We start from the raw sequence: 15,915 nt of genomic DNA on the forward strand, positions 1-15,915 counted from the left end.
CAACCACTTTGGAAAGCAGTGTGGCGGTTTCTCAGGAAATTCGGGATCAACTTACCCCTGGACCCAGCAATACCACTCTTGGGAATATACCCAAGAGAGGCTTTATCATACAACAAAAGTATATGCTCTACGATGTTCATAGCAGCATTGTTTGTGATAGCCAGAACCTGGAAACAACCTAGATGCCCTTCAATAGAAGAACGGATGAAGAAAGTATGGAATATATACATATTAGAGTACTACTCAGCAGTAAAAAACAAGGGCTTCTTGAATTTTGCATACAAATGGATGGAAATAGAAAACACTATCCTGAGTGAGGTAAGCCAGACCCAAAAAGAGGAACATGGGATGTACTCACTCATATTTGGTTTCTAGCCATAAACCAAGGACATTGAGCCTATAATTAGGGATCCTAGAGAAGCTAAATAAGGAGAACCCAAAGAAAAACATATAGGCATCCTCCTGAATATTAACCTTCAGCAGGCGATGAAAGGAGACAGAGACAGAGACCCACATTGGAGCACCGGACATAAACCTCAAGGTCCAAATCAGGAGCAGAAGGAGAGAGAGCACGAGCAAGGAACTCAGGACCGCAAGGGGTGCACCCACACACCGAGACAATGGGGATGTTCTACTGGGAACTCACCAAGGCCAGCTGGCCTGGGTCTGGAAAAGCCTGGGATAAAACCGGACTCTCAGAACATAGCGGACAATGAGGACTACTGAGAACTCAAGAACAATGGCAATGGGTTTCTGATCCTACTGCACGCACTGGCTTTGTGGGAGCCTAGGCAGTTTGGATGCTCAACTTACTAGACCTGGATGGAGGTGGGGGTTCCTTGGACTTCCCACAGGACAGGGAACCCTGATTGCTTTTCGGGCTGAGGAGGGGGGAGGGACTTAATTGGTGGAGGGGGAGGGAAATGGGAGGCGGTGGCGGGGAAGAGACAGAAATCCTTAATAAATAAATAAATTTAAAAAAAAGATTCATGTATGAAATCTGGGCTTCAAAGATAAACTGTCAATCTAAATAACTGCAAAATTTCATATTGTTCCCTTTTGGGAGTATACATAATACATGGACATGATTTAGTGTGCCTGTGGATCATTTTCGATGATTTCTTTTGCCATACAAAATAAAACAAATTCAGCTTTTTATTTTAAAATAGAGTTTATTGAACAATGCAGTAAATTCAATACACTAAGAGTTGTTTTTCTTATCAGAATTGGCACATGATGAAGAGAACTTCACTTACTGCGAAATTAACACTCCAAAAATCTAAGTTTAGATCATGTTCCGTAAGAAAGTAAAGTCTAGTAGTGTTGTTATAAAAATACCAATTTACACTAACTTACATAGAAAAGTAGTAGAAAAAGAATCCCATATACAAATCAACCACCTAAGAAGTAAAAATCCAATTATGTAGTCTTAAAAGGTAGATGGGGAACCAGACAAAAGTTACTGGGAAGCTGCAAGCTAACCAGATATACTTCAGGTATTTCTAAAAATGAGTATTTCAAAGGAAGAGCACAGCTGTTTATAATGTTTTAATCCCTAGTCAAAACCACTGTGTGGCCAATTGATCACGTACCACAACCTCGAGTTGTGTCAACCTATTTGTCTTATTCATGGAAAACAACAAAAGCTTCTTCAAGCATTGTGTGTACCAGCCAGGAAGACAATTCCAGTTCTGAAAGTTTACAGACTGGAATCAACTCAAAGTTCTGCAGGATTGGCTTAAAAGATTAGATATGTTTTCATCAAATGTACATATCATTTCCACTTCTACCTAGAGCACAAACTGAGGAGCTGGAAAAGCTTCTCAGTGGTCCAGTACTTGCTCAGAGTGTGCAAAGCCCTGGACCAGAGCTCCACAACTGAGCACGTTTTAAGAATGTGGACACTGTCTGGATGGTTGGTGGCGCACACCTTTAATTCCAGCACTCGGAGGGTAGAGGCAGGTGGATCTCTGTGAGTTCAGGGTCAGCCTGGTCTACAGAGCACAGTCCAGGACAGGGTCCAAAGCTACACAGAGAAACTCTGTCTCGAAAAACAAAACAAAACAAAGTGGACACTGAAAGAGCAAAGAAAACTAGAAAGATCATTAGTATTTAGTAAAAATATTATGTTCTACCAGAACCTGCCTGTGCATGTAACTAAAACACATGAATGCCAGCACCATATGGAACAAAGGATATTAAACTGCATACTACTATAAAGAAGTTGCTAATAAAAAGTAAAACTTAAAAGCTAGAAGAAAATAAAATTTAAAATCATTTAAGATCAATGATTTCTATTTGCTAAACCACAAGTGTGGAACTTTCCAGCAAGTATTGTATTTTGCAATAAGTGGTAATAAATACCATATACTTTATTTTTAAAATGTGTTCAAGGGAAAAAAAATCCAACTTCTTTACCTCTTAAAAGCTATTGGTGCCGGGCGGTGGTGGCGCACGCCTTTAATCCCAGCACTCGGGAGGCAGAGGCAGGCGGATCTCTGTGAGTTCGAGGCCAGCCTGGTCTACAAGAGCTAGTTCCAGGACAGGAACCAAAAAAGCTACGGAGAAACCCTGTCTCGAAAAATAAAAAAAAAAAATTAAAAAAAAATTAAAAAAAAAAAAAGCTATTGGTGTTAGGTAAGCAAGAGAGAAGTCAAATTTTCATCTCTGATATCTATTCATTTTTAGTTCCAAGACCCAGTATTTATGTATTTTATTTTCTCTAAAGAGCTATTTCCATCTATGTTGCTAAGAGGGTTGTTTAAGAACATATGAAATTGGCAGGAAGGAAAGAGACTCTAGGAAATTGTTTTTGTTATTTATAGCTACTTAGTAAGTTGTTTCATCGGCAGTGCAGAGGTAGGCACTTGGAACATGGTAGGCAAGTACTCCAACACTGAGCTACACTTCAGTCTATGAGTGAGACTTTAATTACAATATGAGGGTTGGCTAAAATACACTTTGTCTCAAATAAGTCAAAAAATCAGATTTGGCCGGGCTGTGGTGGCACACGCCTTTAATCCCAGCACTCGGGAGGCAGAGGCAGGCGGATCTCTGTGAGTTCGAGACCAGCCTGGTCTACAAGAGCTAGTTCCAGGACAGGCTCCAAAACCACAGAGAAACCCTGTCTCGAAAAACCAAAAAAAAAAAAAAATCAGATTTGTAGATTTGTGTTAAGTGGTCTTCTGGAGCAATGGTTTAAATTAAGAAATTAAGTATTAGTTACAAATTAATGAGACCAAATTATTTTGAGGAATCGTTATTTCAACATAGTTTTTAAAAGACTAATTTTTCTTTAACTCTTCATAAAATATAACTGGTGCTTCTGAATATCACAGACTTGAATGAGGATGCAGATGTTAGTAAAACAGCTGTATTTTGGCAAGCATTTTATTGACAACATATGGGAAAGTACAGTTGAAATTGTAAAATGGCACCTGTCTCTCACCAGATAGCTGATTTAACAGAAGACCCCACACTGTACTGAGTAGAAAGGAGGGGCTGTCGGCACAGCTCCCTGCCATTGCTCAGCAAGAGTTAACAAGTAAACAAAAGCATCTAATGGAACTTTCGTTCAAATATCAAAGGTCTACCCCATTTTTCAATGTACTAGTTTTTACCTTTGAATAAGCTGAACTGGCCTCAACATGAAAGACTGGATTTGTTCACACAGCAAGTGCATTCTTGACACAGAAATGCAAAATCCTGAGCTTCTGCAGCGCTTGTCACTTGGTACTTTCTTAGAGAAATTAAAATAACTTGAAAGATAACTTCACATCTAATTTCTAGAAAAACACCTGAGATTTTGCAAAGGATGAGAAGAAAATTATTTTGTTCTCAAGTTGTAAGTTAGCAGAGTGATAACTGCTCTAATCACGCATTCTGGAGGAGAGAAAACTGATGAACTGAAGTACGTTTGTACTCCTAACAGTACACAGCCCTCCAAGGTCAGGGGTGCTCACTTATGGGAAAAGGACTGGAAACCAGAGAGCGATGACAAAGGGGAGACTGGCAGGGCAGTCGAGGAAAACAATAAGTTAGATGCATAGTATCTAGTCAGATAAGAAAAAAATTTAGAAGATAAAACCTTACCTAACCAATGGAATTACATTTCAAAGATCAGAAAAACCAAAGTAAAACTTAGAGTAAGTACAGACGTTTGATCTGTATCTTCCTTCAAGTAAATGTGTAATGATATAAACTAGATTCAATTTTTGTATCCTCCTAATGACTATTTCTATATATTATGTTTCTTTCTATCTGAAAAACAGTCTAATATGATACATATGCAGCCTGAAGTAATTAAGGTCCTCAAGTTTAAAAAAAGGGTGACAAGTTTTTAAAAACTTAAAACTACAAGGCTGGAGAGATGGCTCAGCACTTAAGAGCACTGACTGCTCTTCCAGAGGACCTGGGTTCAAGTCCCAGCACCCACATGGCAGCAGCTTACAGCCATCTGTAACTCCAGTACCAAGGGATCCAACACCCTTTTCTGGTCTCCACAGGCACCAGGCACAAATGTGGTGCACAGACATACATGTATACAGGCAAAATACCCATACACATGAAGTAAAAATAAAGGTAAGGAAAAAATTTAAACTTGAACTACAAAGGGATGTGTTTCTATGTATCCCCTTGTGCATCTTTAAAACCTCTACATGATATAAAGACCAATTTTCATCGCTGAACTGCCTTCTTGCACAGCCGCAAGCAGTTATTCCTGTAGAGGGGATAAGATCTGCATAAATCTTAAACAAAACATTTATTCAAGAAACTTGATTTGAGTCGAGCAGTGGCGCACACCTTTAATCCCAGCACTTGGGAGGCAGAGGCATGTGGACCTATGTGAGTTTAATGCCAGCCTGGTAAGGACAGGCTCCAAAGCTACACAGGGAAACCCTGTCTTGAAAAGAAAAAAAGAAAAGAAAGAAACTTGATTTGACACTTATAAATGAACTATCCTTGGATTTTGGAGAAATATTTTAGAAAAGTACAAGGGAGGGTCAAAGTGTCTTTTTTTTTTTTAGAAAAATATAATGTATATAATACATTAGAAACTACACAAACCCTATGTTTTTCATTGATTGTGAAGGCACAATTTTAACATAATTAAAAGGAAATGCATTTTCGCTATGTATAATGAATTTTACCAGCTCATAAAAATATATGGATTGGCAAACATCATTGCAAATGTTTCCAATTTTCAGTTCAAATTTTGATTTCAAACTTTCTGGGCATGGTGTTTCCCAGTTATAGTCCTCAAACATTTGGGAGACTGAGGCAGGAGGACAATGAGTTTCAGTACTGACTCTGTCTCCAACAGCAAAAAAGAAAGAAGGGGGGGGGGATGGAGTGGGGTGGGCAAATTCTATTTGTAAAACAATCAATAGCACATCCTTGTAGGTCCACGTTATTACTGCTGCACAGCCTGCTCACCAGTGGTCCCTGGGCTCTCTTCATTTGTTGAATAGTCCAGGTGCTCCATCACCTAGGCATAAAGAAAAGATATCAGAAAATGCAAATGCTAAACTTCCCTTCCACTCTTCATTAATTTGGCAAAAGTATTCTGTTTTTGTGTGATGTTTGTGTGTGTGTGTTTGTATGTGTACGTCTGGGTAAACAGGCATGTGTACACGCACGCGTGTGACTGACCAGATACTGACCAGAGAGTTCCAGGGGTCTGTCCATCTCCACAACCCGTACCCACTGATCTTAGCTTTCTTCTCTTTCTCTTACTTTTATTTTTTTTTTGAGATAGTCTCACTTAAGTAGTCCTAGGTAGCCTGAAACTAACAGAGATCCACATGCCTCTGCCTCCAGAGCGCTGGGATTAAGAGGCAAGTGCCACCAAGCCTGAGCCCTTCCACGTGGCTTTTTAAAAAAAATTTTTTTAATTATGTAGCTTTGCAGCCTGTCCTGGCTCTTGTAGACCATTGCCTGGCCCACGTGGTTTTTTAAATGAGTTCTGGACACCTGAATTCACACGTCATGCCTACTCAGGAAGCACTTTACAACTGAGCTATCTCCCCACCCATGCCCTTTGCCCTTTTATTGGAAATAATTATTTTCCCATACAATATATCATGATTGCAGTTTCCCCTCCCAGTTCCTCCCCCTTCCCCTCCCCTCTGGATCCAACTGAGCTAAATCCCCAGTCATCCCATGCCCCCCCCCTTTTTTTTTAATCCCAGCACTCAGGACGTAGGTCAATCTTTGTGAGTTCGAAGCCAGCCTGATCAAAACAGTAAATTGCAGGACAGCCAGAGTTACATAGAGAGACCTTATCTCAAAACCCAAAAAGAGTAATCTTGGGGCAAGAGAGAGATGGCAGAGATGAAGAGCACTCTTAGTCTGGTCAGCACCCACTTTGGTGAAATAAGAACTGCATGTAATTCTGGCCCCAGGAGGATCACTTGCCTCTGGACACCATATGTGTACTAATGTGTATATGCCCACATACATACACATAATTAAAAATAATAAAAGTAAACCTTAAAACACAAGTGACCTTATGGAACCAAGTATTCCTTTTGGACCACTGTTTAGGTCAACATCATGTTTAACTTCTCAGAAGGATGAATTATAAGACTTGCAGCCCGTATGAATACTGCATTTTTGGGATCTTCCATTTGTCTCTTTTTCCCAGTGTGAAATACAAACTGCCCTTTGTAGCAGCAGGAATTCCACTTAAAAAGAAGACGGAGGCAGTGTGCACTTGTGTAAGTGCAAAGTTAAAAACGGTTCCAGAAGTTAGTGTGAAAATCCCTGCTGGCTCTGCAACCTTGCAACCTTGTTAAGATAATGTAAGAATAACATAGAAAGCTGCTCCTTATTCCAGCACTTAAGAGGCAAAGGAAGTCAGATCACTATATGAATTTCAGACCACTCTAGTCTACAGCAAGTTCTAGGCACGCCAACGTTACACAGCAAATCTCGAGACACACAGGCACACACACACACACACACACACACACACACACACACACACTCATATCCCTTGCAAAACAAGCAAACAAAATCAACAAAACCCCATCACCACCCAAGCAAGTAAAAGAATGATACATGAACGTTTGGAAGTATTACACAACAAAAACTCCTCCTAATAAAAATGCAAACAAGAGCACTTAAAACACCTGAAAACAAAGCTGGGCGGTGGTGGTGCACGCCTTTAATCCCAGCACTCGGGAGGCAGAGGCAGGCAGATCTCTGTGAGTTCGAGACCAGCCTGGTCTACAAGAGCTAGTTCCAGGACAGGCTCCAAAACCACAGAGAAACCCTGTCTTGAAAAACCAAAAAAAAAAAAAAAAAAAAAAAACAACCACCTGAAAACAAACCAAAATGGATTCACTAAAGAATGCTTCAAAGGCATTACAAGTGAGTATTTTACTTTAATTCTATGCATATTCTGTAAGAAAATTAAAATATTTGGAAATGCAAGAAAAAGGAAGTGTTAAATATTTCAAAACTTTTAAAACCATTATTTAGATAAAATTACTTAAAAATAGAAAATGTGATCTTTTTGTAAAAATTGTCAAAGACATTTAGACCAATTAATGACTAGATTTCAGTATCATTATACATGTTTTCCTTCTTCATTATTGAGAATCAGAAAATGGAAAGGCCAGCAATATAAATGTTCTATTGTTTTTAAAGATTCTAAATAATTCACTTTTTTTTTTTTTGAAGAAGGAGGGATTGCTCCACATGGGATTTCTGGACTTGCCAAACAAGAGTGCCTCTAAGCTGAGGCTTTCAGCTGACAGGCACCTTCACCAATAGGAACACTTCCAGTAAAGCTCACCTGTCAGCAACCACAGTTATCAAAGGCCAGAGTCACTTACTCAGTCCTTTATCTGTCAAGATAACACCTAGATTAAGGCAGTTTCATGTTCGTAACACTTCTAGGAGAAAAAAAATTCAAAGGATGGGGATCTAAAGGGAGTGCTTAGCATATGGAAGCTCTAAGTTCCTTTTACAGCATCCCAAAAAGACACAGTAAACTTCAATGAGTTTTAAAAAAGATAAAAGCCAATCAAGATAGGTAACACTAAGTATCCCATAACATGGGACATAAGGTGAAGTGGTGGAAAAGTTCATTTTAATTACATTTACAATTATAGACATACACCTAGATACATTTATGTACGTGAATATGGCCCTTTCTTCTGACAGAAGGCCAGAGCAGTGGGAGACCTGAAGCAGCCATGAGAAAGGACTGTAGGGGTGGGGAAGACACAAAGCTTCTCTTCTCTGTGATCTGTGTACCTGGCAACCATCCTAAGGGTAAGAGCTATGTACCCAGCATTATAACAGGCTTCTGTTTTCCTAATTCTTAGGTATCACTCTGGGCTCTATAATTCCAGCCCTAAATATAGATATATTAATTAACCAGTCATGGTGTACACGGCTGTGATCCTGGCATGCAGAAAGTTGAGGCAGGAGGAGTCTGGGTTTCAGGAAGCCTAGACTACACAGTGAGACAAACTCCCCCCACCCCACCCCACACTTTTTCAAAAACAAAGCTCAATAAACAACAACAAAACAATTTAAAAGTCTACTAATTGAAAAGTTACCATTTCTGCTTCCTACTCTTTAAGATTTCAGTAACAACAATAAAGAAATAAACAGAACAAACGTGAAGATCAAGTACTTAGAAACTCAACAAATCAACATAGCCAATAAAATTAACTGGCAAAATCAATATTTCACATTTGTAAATAGGCAATCTGTTTGAAAAAAATTGTCCTTTGAAATTGGGCCAGCAAAACTGGCATTTTCAAAGCTCTACTTGTTTAGAACTGCTCTCTGAAAATGGCTTAATACATTAACCTGAGTAACTGGAGCTCCTGCTCTCAAGTGGTTGCTCTAAGTAGCTTTGCAGCCCGACTCGTGACTTACAGCTTGTGACTTCTAAAAATAATTACAAGTGTGAGTGACATTCACAGACACACTGTTCACCGGACCTCAGGCCGGGAGCAGCAGAGTAAACAGCTTGTGGGGAGCTACGCTCGGCTCCCACTGCACTTGATTTACTATGAGAAAGACTAAGTACCACCCCGCAGTCCTTACACTCTACTCCATCTTTCTCTCTAAGGAAAAAATCATCTGTTCACTCTACATTAGTTAGATCTATGACGAACGAAACTGAATACTGGAACTCTAGAAGTATCCAGAAAAATGTCATAAAAGAAACTGAACTAGCCCCTGACGCTATAGAAAGGAATTTGTAACTGATTTTTTTCCAAATTCATATTATTTTAATGAAACTGTAGAAAAAAAAAATCTTACTTCATTTGATGAAAAGTTTACAAAAGAGGGAGAAAGATTCCAAGCTAAGTACTACAGCACCTAGGTGTTGTCTGCATTTTATGCTACCAGGGCCTTTAAAAATAGGATATGATGCCAGGTGGTGGTGGCGCATGCCTTTAATCCCAGCACTTGGGAGTCAGAGGCAGGCGGATCTCTGTGAGTTCGAGGCCAGTCTGGTCTACAAGAGTTAGTTCCAAGTCAGGCTCCATAACTACAGAGAAACCCTGTCTCGAAAAAAAATCTAAATAAATAAATAAACAAACTGATGTGGTTACATATACAGCACCTGCTTGGCACGTGTGGGGCCCAGGCTCAGTCCCTTATACCAGGCTTATACCATCCCCTGAACAAGTCTCCAGTGGAAAGTTCTACCCTCTTCCCTTAATTTAACTATAAATTAAGATTCCCTTATATGAGCTGGGCAGTGGTGGTGGTGGCACACGCCTTTAATCCCAGCACTCAGGAGGCAGAGGCAGGCGGATCTCTGTGAGTTCGAGGCCAGCCTGGTCTACAAGAGCTAGTTCCAGGACAGGCTCCAAAACCACAGAGAAACCCTGTCTTCAAAAACAAAAACAAGATTTCCTTATCTGAAATACTTGGGCCTGAAAGTGTTTCAGATTTTGAAAATGTTTGGCATATTTGCCTATCCATAAAGAGATGTTTTGTGGAGAGGATACAAACATGAGTTAAAATCCATGATGGGGATCAAGGGCATGACAACAGGAACAGCTGAGAGCTCGCATCTTTTTTTTTTTTCTTCTGGCTTTTGGCTTTTGGTTTTTGAAGATAGGGTTTCTCTGTAGTTTTGGAGCCTGTCCCGAAACTAACTCTTGTAGACCATGCTTGACTCAGACTCACAGAGATCTGCCTGCCTCTGCCTCCCGAGTGCTGGGATTAAAGGTGTGCGCCATCCCCCCCTCCCCTGGCTGAGAGCTCACATGTTGAGCCACAGTAGGAGACAGAGGGGAGCTAACTGGGAGGGGAGCAGCACCTCTCAAAGCCTGCCCCTAGTGTCACACCTCCAACAAAGCCACACCTCCTAATCCTTCCTAAACAGTTCTATGGGTCAGGGATTACACACGCAAGCATCACTCCTATGGAGGCCGTTCTCATTCAAACCACCACACCTCTGAATCTCAGAGTTTAGAAAATTTTGGATTTTCGACTAGGTATGTCTCACCTTGTACCCAACACAGAGCATATCTTTAATCCCAGCACGCAGGAGGCTGAGGCAGGCGGATCTCTGTGAGTCCCAGACTAGTCTGGTCTACAAACCAAGTTACAGGACAGCCAGAGCTACACAGAGAAACACCATCTTGGAATCTCAGAAAACAGAGAGGGAGAGAGAGAGAGAGAGAGAGAGAGAGAAATGTGGATGGTCCCAAGCAGAACATATGGCTATGACAAACACGAATACGTCCTGGTGGAATTCCTTCCACCAGGAATATCCTAAAACCATCCCCTCTCAATAAACATAATAGAAAGAGAAAATAAAATGCTAAAAGAAGCCAGAGAAACACAAAAAGAGTAGATCTCCAGAGAGATGCAACATTTGTGCTTTTATGTATACAGCATATCTAAAATAACCAACTATTTCACTATGAGATAGCACACAAAGAGCTGGAAGCTACAGACAACCTGTTCAAGGTAGCTGTCCCTCCTTGATGGAGGAAGATCATTGGTTAAATAAAGAAACTGCCTTGGCCCTGATAGGTTAAAATTTATATAGGCGGAGTAAACAGAACAGAATGCTGAGAGGAAGAGGAAGTGAGCTCAGATGCGATGCAGCTCTGCTCTCTGAGGCAGACGCGATGAAACTCCGACCCAGGATGGACGTAGGATAGAATCTTCCAGGTAAGTGCACCTTGGGGTGCTACACACATTATTAGAAATGGGCTAGTCCCGGTGCGAGAGTTAGCTGAGAAGAGGCTAGATATAATGGGCCAAGCAGTATTTAAAAGAATACAATTTGTGTGTTGTTATTTCGGGTAAAGCTAGCCAGTGGCGGGAGCTGGGTGGAACACAGCCCGCAGCTCCCACAACACCTCCTGAAACGGCAGGAGAGGGCTAGGGTAGCTTAAAAAGGGCCTTCCACTTTGATTTGAGACACTTTTCTTTCTAAAAATACCTTTATTTCTTTTTATTTTGTGTGTATGAGTGTTTTTCCTGTATGTATGTTTAAGGGTTGGATCCTCTAGAACTGGAATTAAGGAGATTGGGAGACATATGTGGGTCCTGGGATCAACACTCAGTCCTCTGCAAGAACAGTCAGTGTTCCCAACCATTAAGCCATCTCTCTAGCTCCTGTATATTTTTAAAGATGTATTTTATCTTTTTTGGTTTTGTTTTTTGAGACAGGGTTTATCTGTAGCTTTGGAGCCTGTCCTGGAACTAGCTCTTATAGACCAGGCTGGCCTCAAATTCACAGAGATCCGCCTGCCTCTGCCTCCCAAGTGCTGGGAATAAAGGCGTGCGCCACCACCGCCTAGCTAGATGTATTTTGTCTTTAATAATGTATTTGTGTTTGGATATGTGCACATGAGCAGGAACCTTCTGAGGTATGTAGGAGCTCCCAGAACCAGAGTTACTGACAGCTATGAGATTCTTAGATGTTAGTGCTGGGAACTGAACTGTGGTCCTTCAGAAGATCAGTACGTGCTCTGAATTATCTCTCCAGCCCAGAGACAGGGTTTCTCTGTAGCTTTTGGAGCTTGTCCTGGAACTAGCTATGGTAGTAGACCAGGCTGGCCTCAAACTCACTGAGATCTGCCTGCCTCTGGCTCCCAAGTGCTGGGATTAAAAACATGTGCCACCACTGCCTGGCCTCCAGCCCCACTATTGTATTTCTTGTTTGAAAAATACAAAAACGAGGGCTGGAGAGATGCCTCAGTGGTTAAGAACACTTGCTGCTCTTCTAGAAGACCCTGAGTTTGGTTCCAAGTATGAACCTGTAACTCCTCCTTCAAGGAATCTTCTAGCCTCTACAGGCACATCTCCACTGAGCATAAATACATCTGTAAAACTTTTTAAATAAAAATACAAATACAAGCTGAAGCATGGTAGCAGACTCTTATAATCCCAGCATGTGGGACAGTAAGGCAGCAGGACTTCTGAGAGCCCAAGGGCAGCAGGCACTACACTGGAGTTAACACAGCTCGGACCTCTGAGTAGGTCCTGTTTTAAAAGACTCAAAACCTAAACCCAAACCAACCAACAAACAAACATATATTACTTAATAATTAAAACAGGCAGAAAGAAATTACTGAAGAAAAAACAGAGAGCCTATAGACAGACTTTCAGACCATTAACTGCCAATGACATTAACTTATGTTACCTCGCAGAACAAGAAGGCCAGATGTTCACTGATGAGTATCTTTTCATATCAATTTTACCATTTCCCATAAAATCCCTTAGGAAATGTCTGGGTAAAAATAATAAAGAATAGCAGCAAACATATTTTTTGTTTTGTTTTTTTGAGACAGGGTTTCTCTGTGTAGCCCTGGCTGTCCTGGAACTTACTCTGTAGACCAGGCTGGCCTCCAACTCAGAGATGCACCTGCCTCTCCCTCCCAACTGTGGGGATTAAAGGTATGTGCCATCATCACCACCCAGCGAATATTAATATACAGCCAGTAAAAGATTTTTTTTACAAGAAATTATAAATGAAATACATAAAAATAATGAGAAAGGGAAGCCAGGACCCGCTGACAGGATCACCTAGCTGTCCAGCCATGCCTCTACAGAAGACAGAAGGATGTTCACTACCCTCGTGAGGTGGTATGAAAAAGAATGACCCCCAAAGACTCATGTGTTTGAATGCTTGGCCCATAGGGAGTGGCACTATTAGGAGCTGTGGCCTTGTTGGAGGAATGGTGCCACTGTGGGGCAGGCTTTGAAGTCTCCTATGCTCAAGCCATGCCCAGTGTGGCAAACAGTTTCCTGCTGCCTGTGGATCAAGAGGGAGAACTCTCAGCTCCATCGCCAGCACCATGTCTGCCTGCATGCTGTTATGTTTCTCGCCATGACGATATTGGACTAAACCTTTGAAGCTGTAATCCAGCCATAAATTAAATGTTTCCTTTATAAGAGTTGCCATGTTCATGGTGTCTCTCACGGCAATAGAACCCTAACTAAGGAAGGGTCCTTCATCCATACTCAACACTAGAGTTCCCCTAAGCTCCATTCAGGTCTCAGAATGTGCCAGCTTTCTTCCCTTGGAACTTCTGAAGACATGGTTCCTTTAAGATGAACATACAGCCCAATTTTAAGTGAGATTTAACAGTTTTTAGAAGCCCTTCTCCAAATCACTCATAAACTTGTCCTGTCCTTGGCCTTAGACATCCCATCCCTAGGTACCAGGACCCTTTGCTGTTATCAACGCATTCATCACACTTTATTGCTGGCGACTCTGTCTGCATTTCTTAGCAAGTTTCACAAGGCAACAAGAGGAGGCCTGCTGCTAACTTGCTCATCCTATAAAGTCAGTATTTGAAATCATCCTTAGCCCAGAGAATCGTTCAATACACAGTCATTAAATGCATAAATATAAAACTATTAAGAAGGGTAAAAAGCCATTTTGAGGATAAGACATTCAAAAGTTAGTAGTAGTTTAGGACACACTTTAGTCTTATTGATTAAAACAGGGTCCCTAACTTGCTATGTGTTTGAGGTTGGCCTTGAATTCCTCAATCTCCAGTCTCCATCTCCCAAGGGTTCGGATTACAGGTGTGGGCCACCATATATGACTCAATACTCTTATTTAAACACACACACACACACACACACACACACACACACCATATGGAAGCTCTAGGTTTGATCTCCAGTATTAGGGAAAAATTGATGTGGGTCATCTTCATGGAAAAATTATCAGCTATTTTACTAGCCACCTGAACTGTTTCTCTGGTACAAGCATTTGCAGCCCCTTGCTCCCAGTGCCGCTCTGCTCATGTGACTACTGACACACAGCCGTGAGGGCAGATGGAGGGAACAGTTCACTCCACTGGAATGAATCAGAAATAACTGCTTTACAAAGTGCCTCTGGGAAGGAAGGGCCAGTGACACGGCCTAACTGAGTAGGGGAGGGCTTCTCAACTCTTCAATTTCAGTGCAAACCAACTTGTCTGGATTTCCAAGAACATTTAGGAAAGAAAAAGAAAGAAAGAAAATGGGGGGTTACTTCTATTAAAAAATAACTCAAACAACAGACTCTGAAATTATGATTTTCCTTGTTATAGGAATTTTGAAGAAGGAAACATCTTGATCCATTAAAGTCTGAAGTGAGTACCCAACTGAAGTTGGTTTGATACCTTCAAATGTGGAAAAGAACACATTATTTTCATTTCAAAACCTTAGGTCTCTTACTTTCAACTTTACTGTCAGTTTCAAAATTCAGCATTTATTTGACATAGTTGCAACTTGCATGGCGTTTATGGTACCTGTACACATGATGTGTTCCCAATGTCCTGCCACAGTAACATGACAGGGCTGCGGCATCCACTTGCAGTGGGCACCAAGAACCCGTGCCACAGCAGGCAGATGCCAACAGGGGTGAACAGGAAGAGCTCGGGGCATCCTGGGGTTACATAAATTTCTGACACAGAAAGATTTGCTATAAATGGGCTACAGCATAGCGGCCAGTGGATTATAAAGTGTAATCACATACCTGATAGTTGCTACCTTTCCAGAACTTTTTCATCTCCTTACGACTCCAAGCAACGACTGAGGCAGTAATAAGTGTACAAGGTACTAAATAGAGGAGAGCAGGCTGCCCCTTCTTCATCAGCACAAGGACAACAAACGTAATTATCATGCCAACGGCATAGGCTGTGGGAAATAGAAGCAAGGTCAGTTTTACATGCTTCTAGGAGTGGCTTCTTCCTTCCCCATTAAAATACTAGTTTTCAAATATTTCTGACGATATCTTTAAACAAGGCCCATTTTTCATTATGTATTTGTATCTGTGTCTGCGTGTGGATCTGTGATAGTGAGTGCAGGCTCCTGCAGGCTCCTGCGGCTAGAGGGGCTGCGGGCACTAGCATTGGTGGTAGAGGCAGATGAGCCTCCTGCCAGGGGTGCTGGATTTTTACAGTTGCCTGCCATGCCAGCTCCAAGTGGGTCTGATGTCTCTGGCCTCTTGGGGCACTGCACTCGCCAGAGGCACACATATACATATAATTAGAAAGAAACCAAATCTTACAGACTGCAGACTTCCTTAACAAGTACATACCAAACATTATTTAGACATTCCCTACTGATCCGGGGTGTCATATGAATGCATGCTCTCAGACTGCTGACGCTGCAAACACCTTTACAGGCAATGTAGTCTGGCTACATAATGTAAAGCTGAGATGATGGAAGAAGATCGGGGAGGTTGAGTGAGTGGCCCACAGTCACACAGCAGAACTGACAAATACTCCTATTACAGCTTTTGATGAGCATTCTTGACTCCATCATGTTGACCAGAATGTGCACCATGTGCATGCATGGTGCCCTCAGAGGTCAGAAACAGGAGTCAGATACCCGGGAACGAGGTTACAAACAACTGTGAGACACCAAGTAGAAGCTGGGATTTGAACCTGGGTCCTCTGCAAGAACGACATGTCC

The 15,915-nt window shown here is 41.5% G+C and overlaps 1 protein-coding gene across 2 annotated transcripts in view; it reads right to left on the minus strand.

Moving 5' to 3' along the window:
- Positions 1–4,743: 4,743 nt before the first annotated feature.
- Sppl2a (signal peptide peptidase like 2A) overlaps positions 4,744–15,915 on the minus strand; it is a 37,214-nt gene continuing 26,042 nt past the window's right edge. For both annotated transcript variants that reach the window (XM_041678854.1, XM_041678851.1), the window contains 2 exons: positions 14,975–15,135; positions 4,744–5,488 (listed from right to left, as the gene is read on the minus strand). In XM_041678854.1, coding sequence (XP_041534788.1) covers positions 5,414–5,488; positions 14,975–15,135 — 236 coding nt within the window. In that variant the 3' untranslated portion in view covers positions 4,744–5,413. The remainder of the gene's footprint in view (positions 5,489–14,974; positions 15,136–15,915) is intronic.

Source organism: Microtus oregoni, unplaced genomic scaffold (assembly GCF_018167655.1).
Source record: "Microtus oregoni isolate MIOR12 unplaced genomic scaffold, Mior012 000031F_ref0000149, whole genome shotgun sequence".
Taxonomy (NCBI): Eukaryota; Metazoa; Chordata; class Mammalia; order Rodentia; family Cricetidae; genus Microtus; species Microtus oregoni.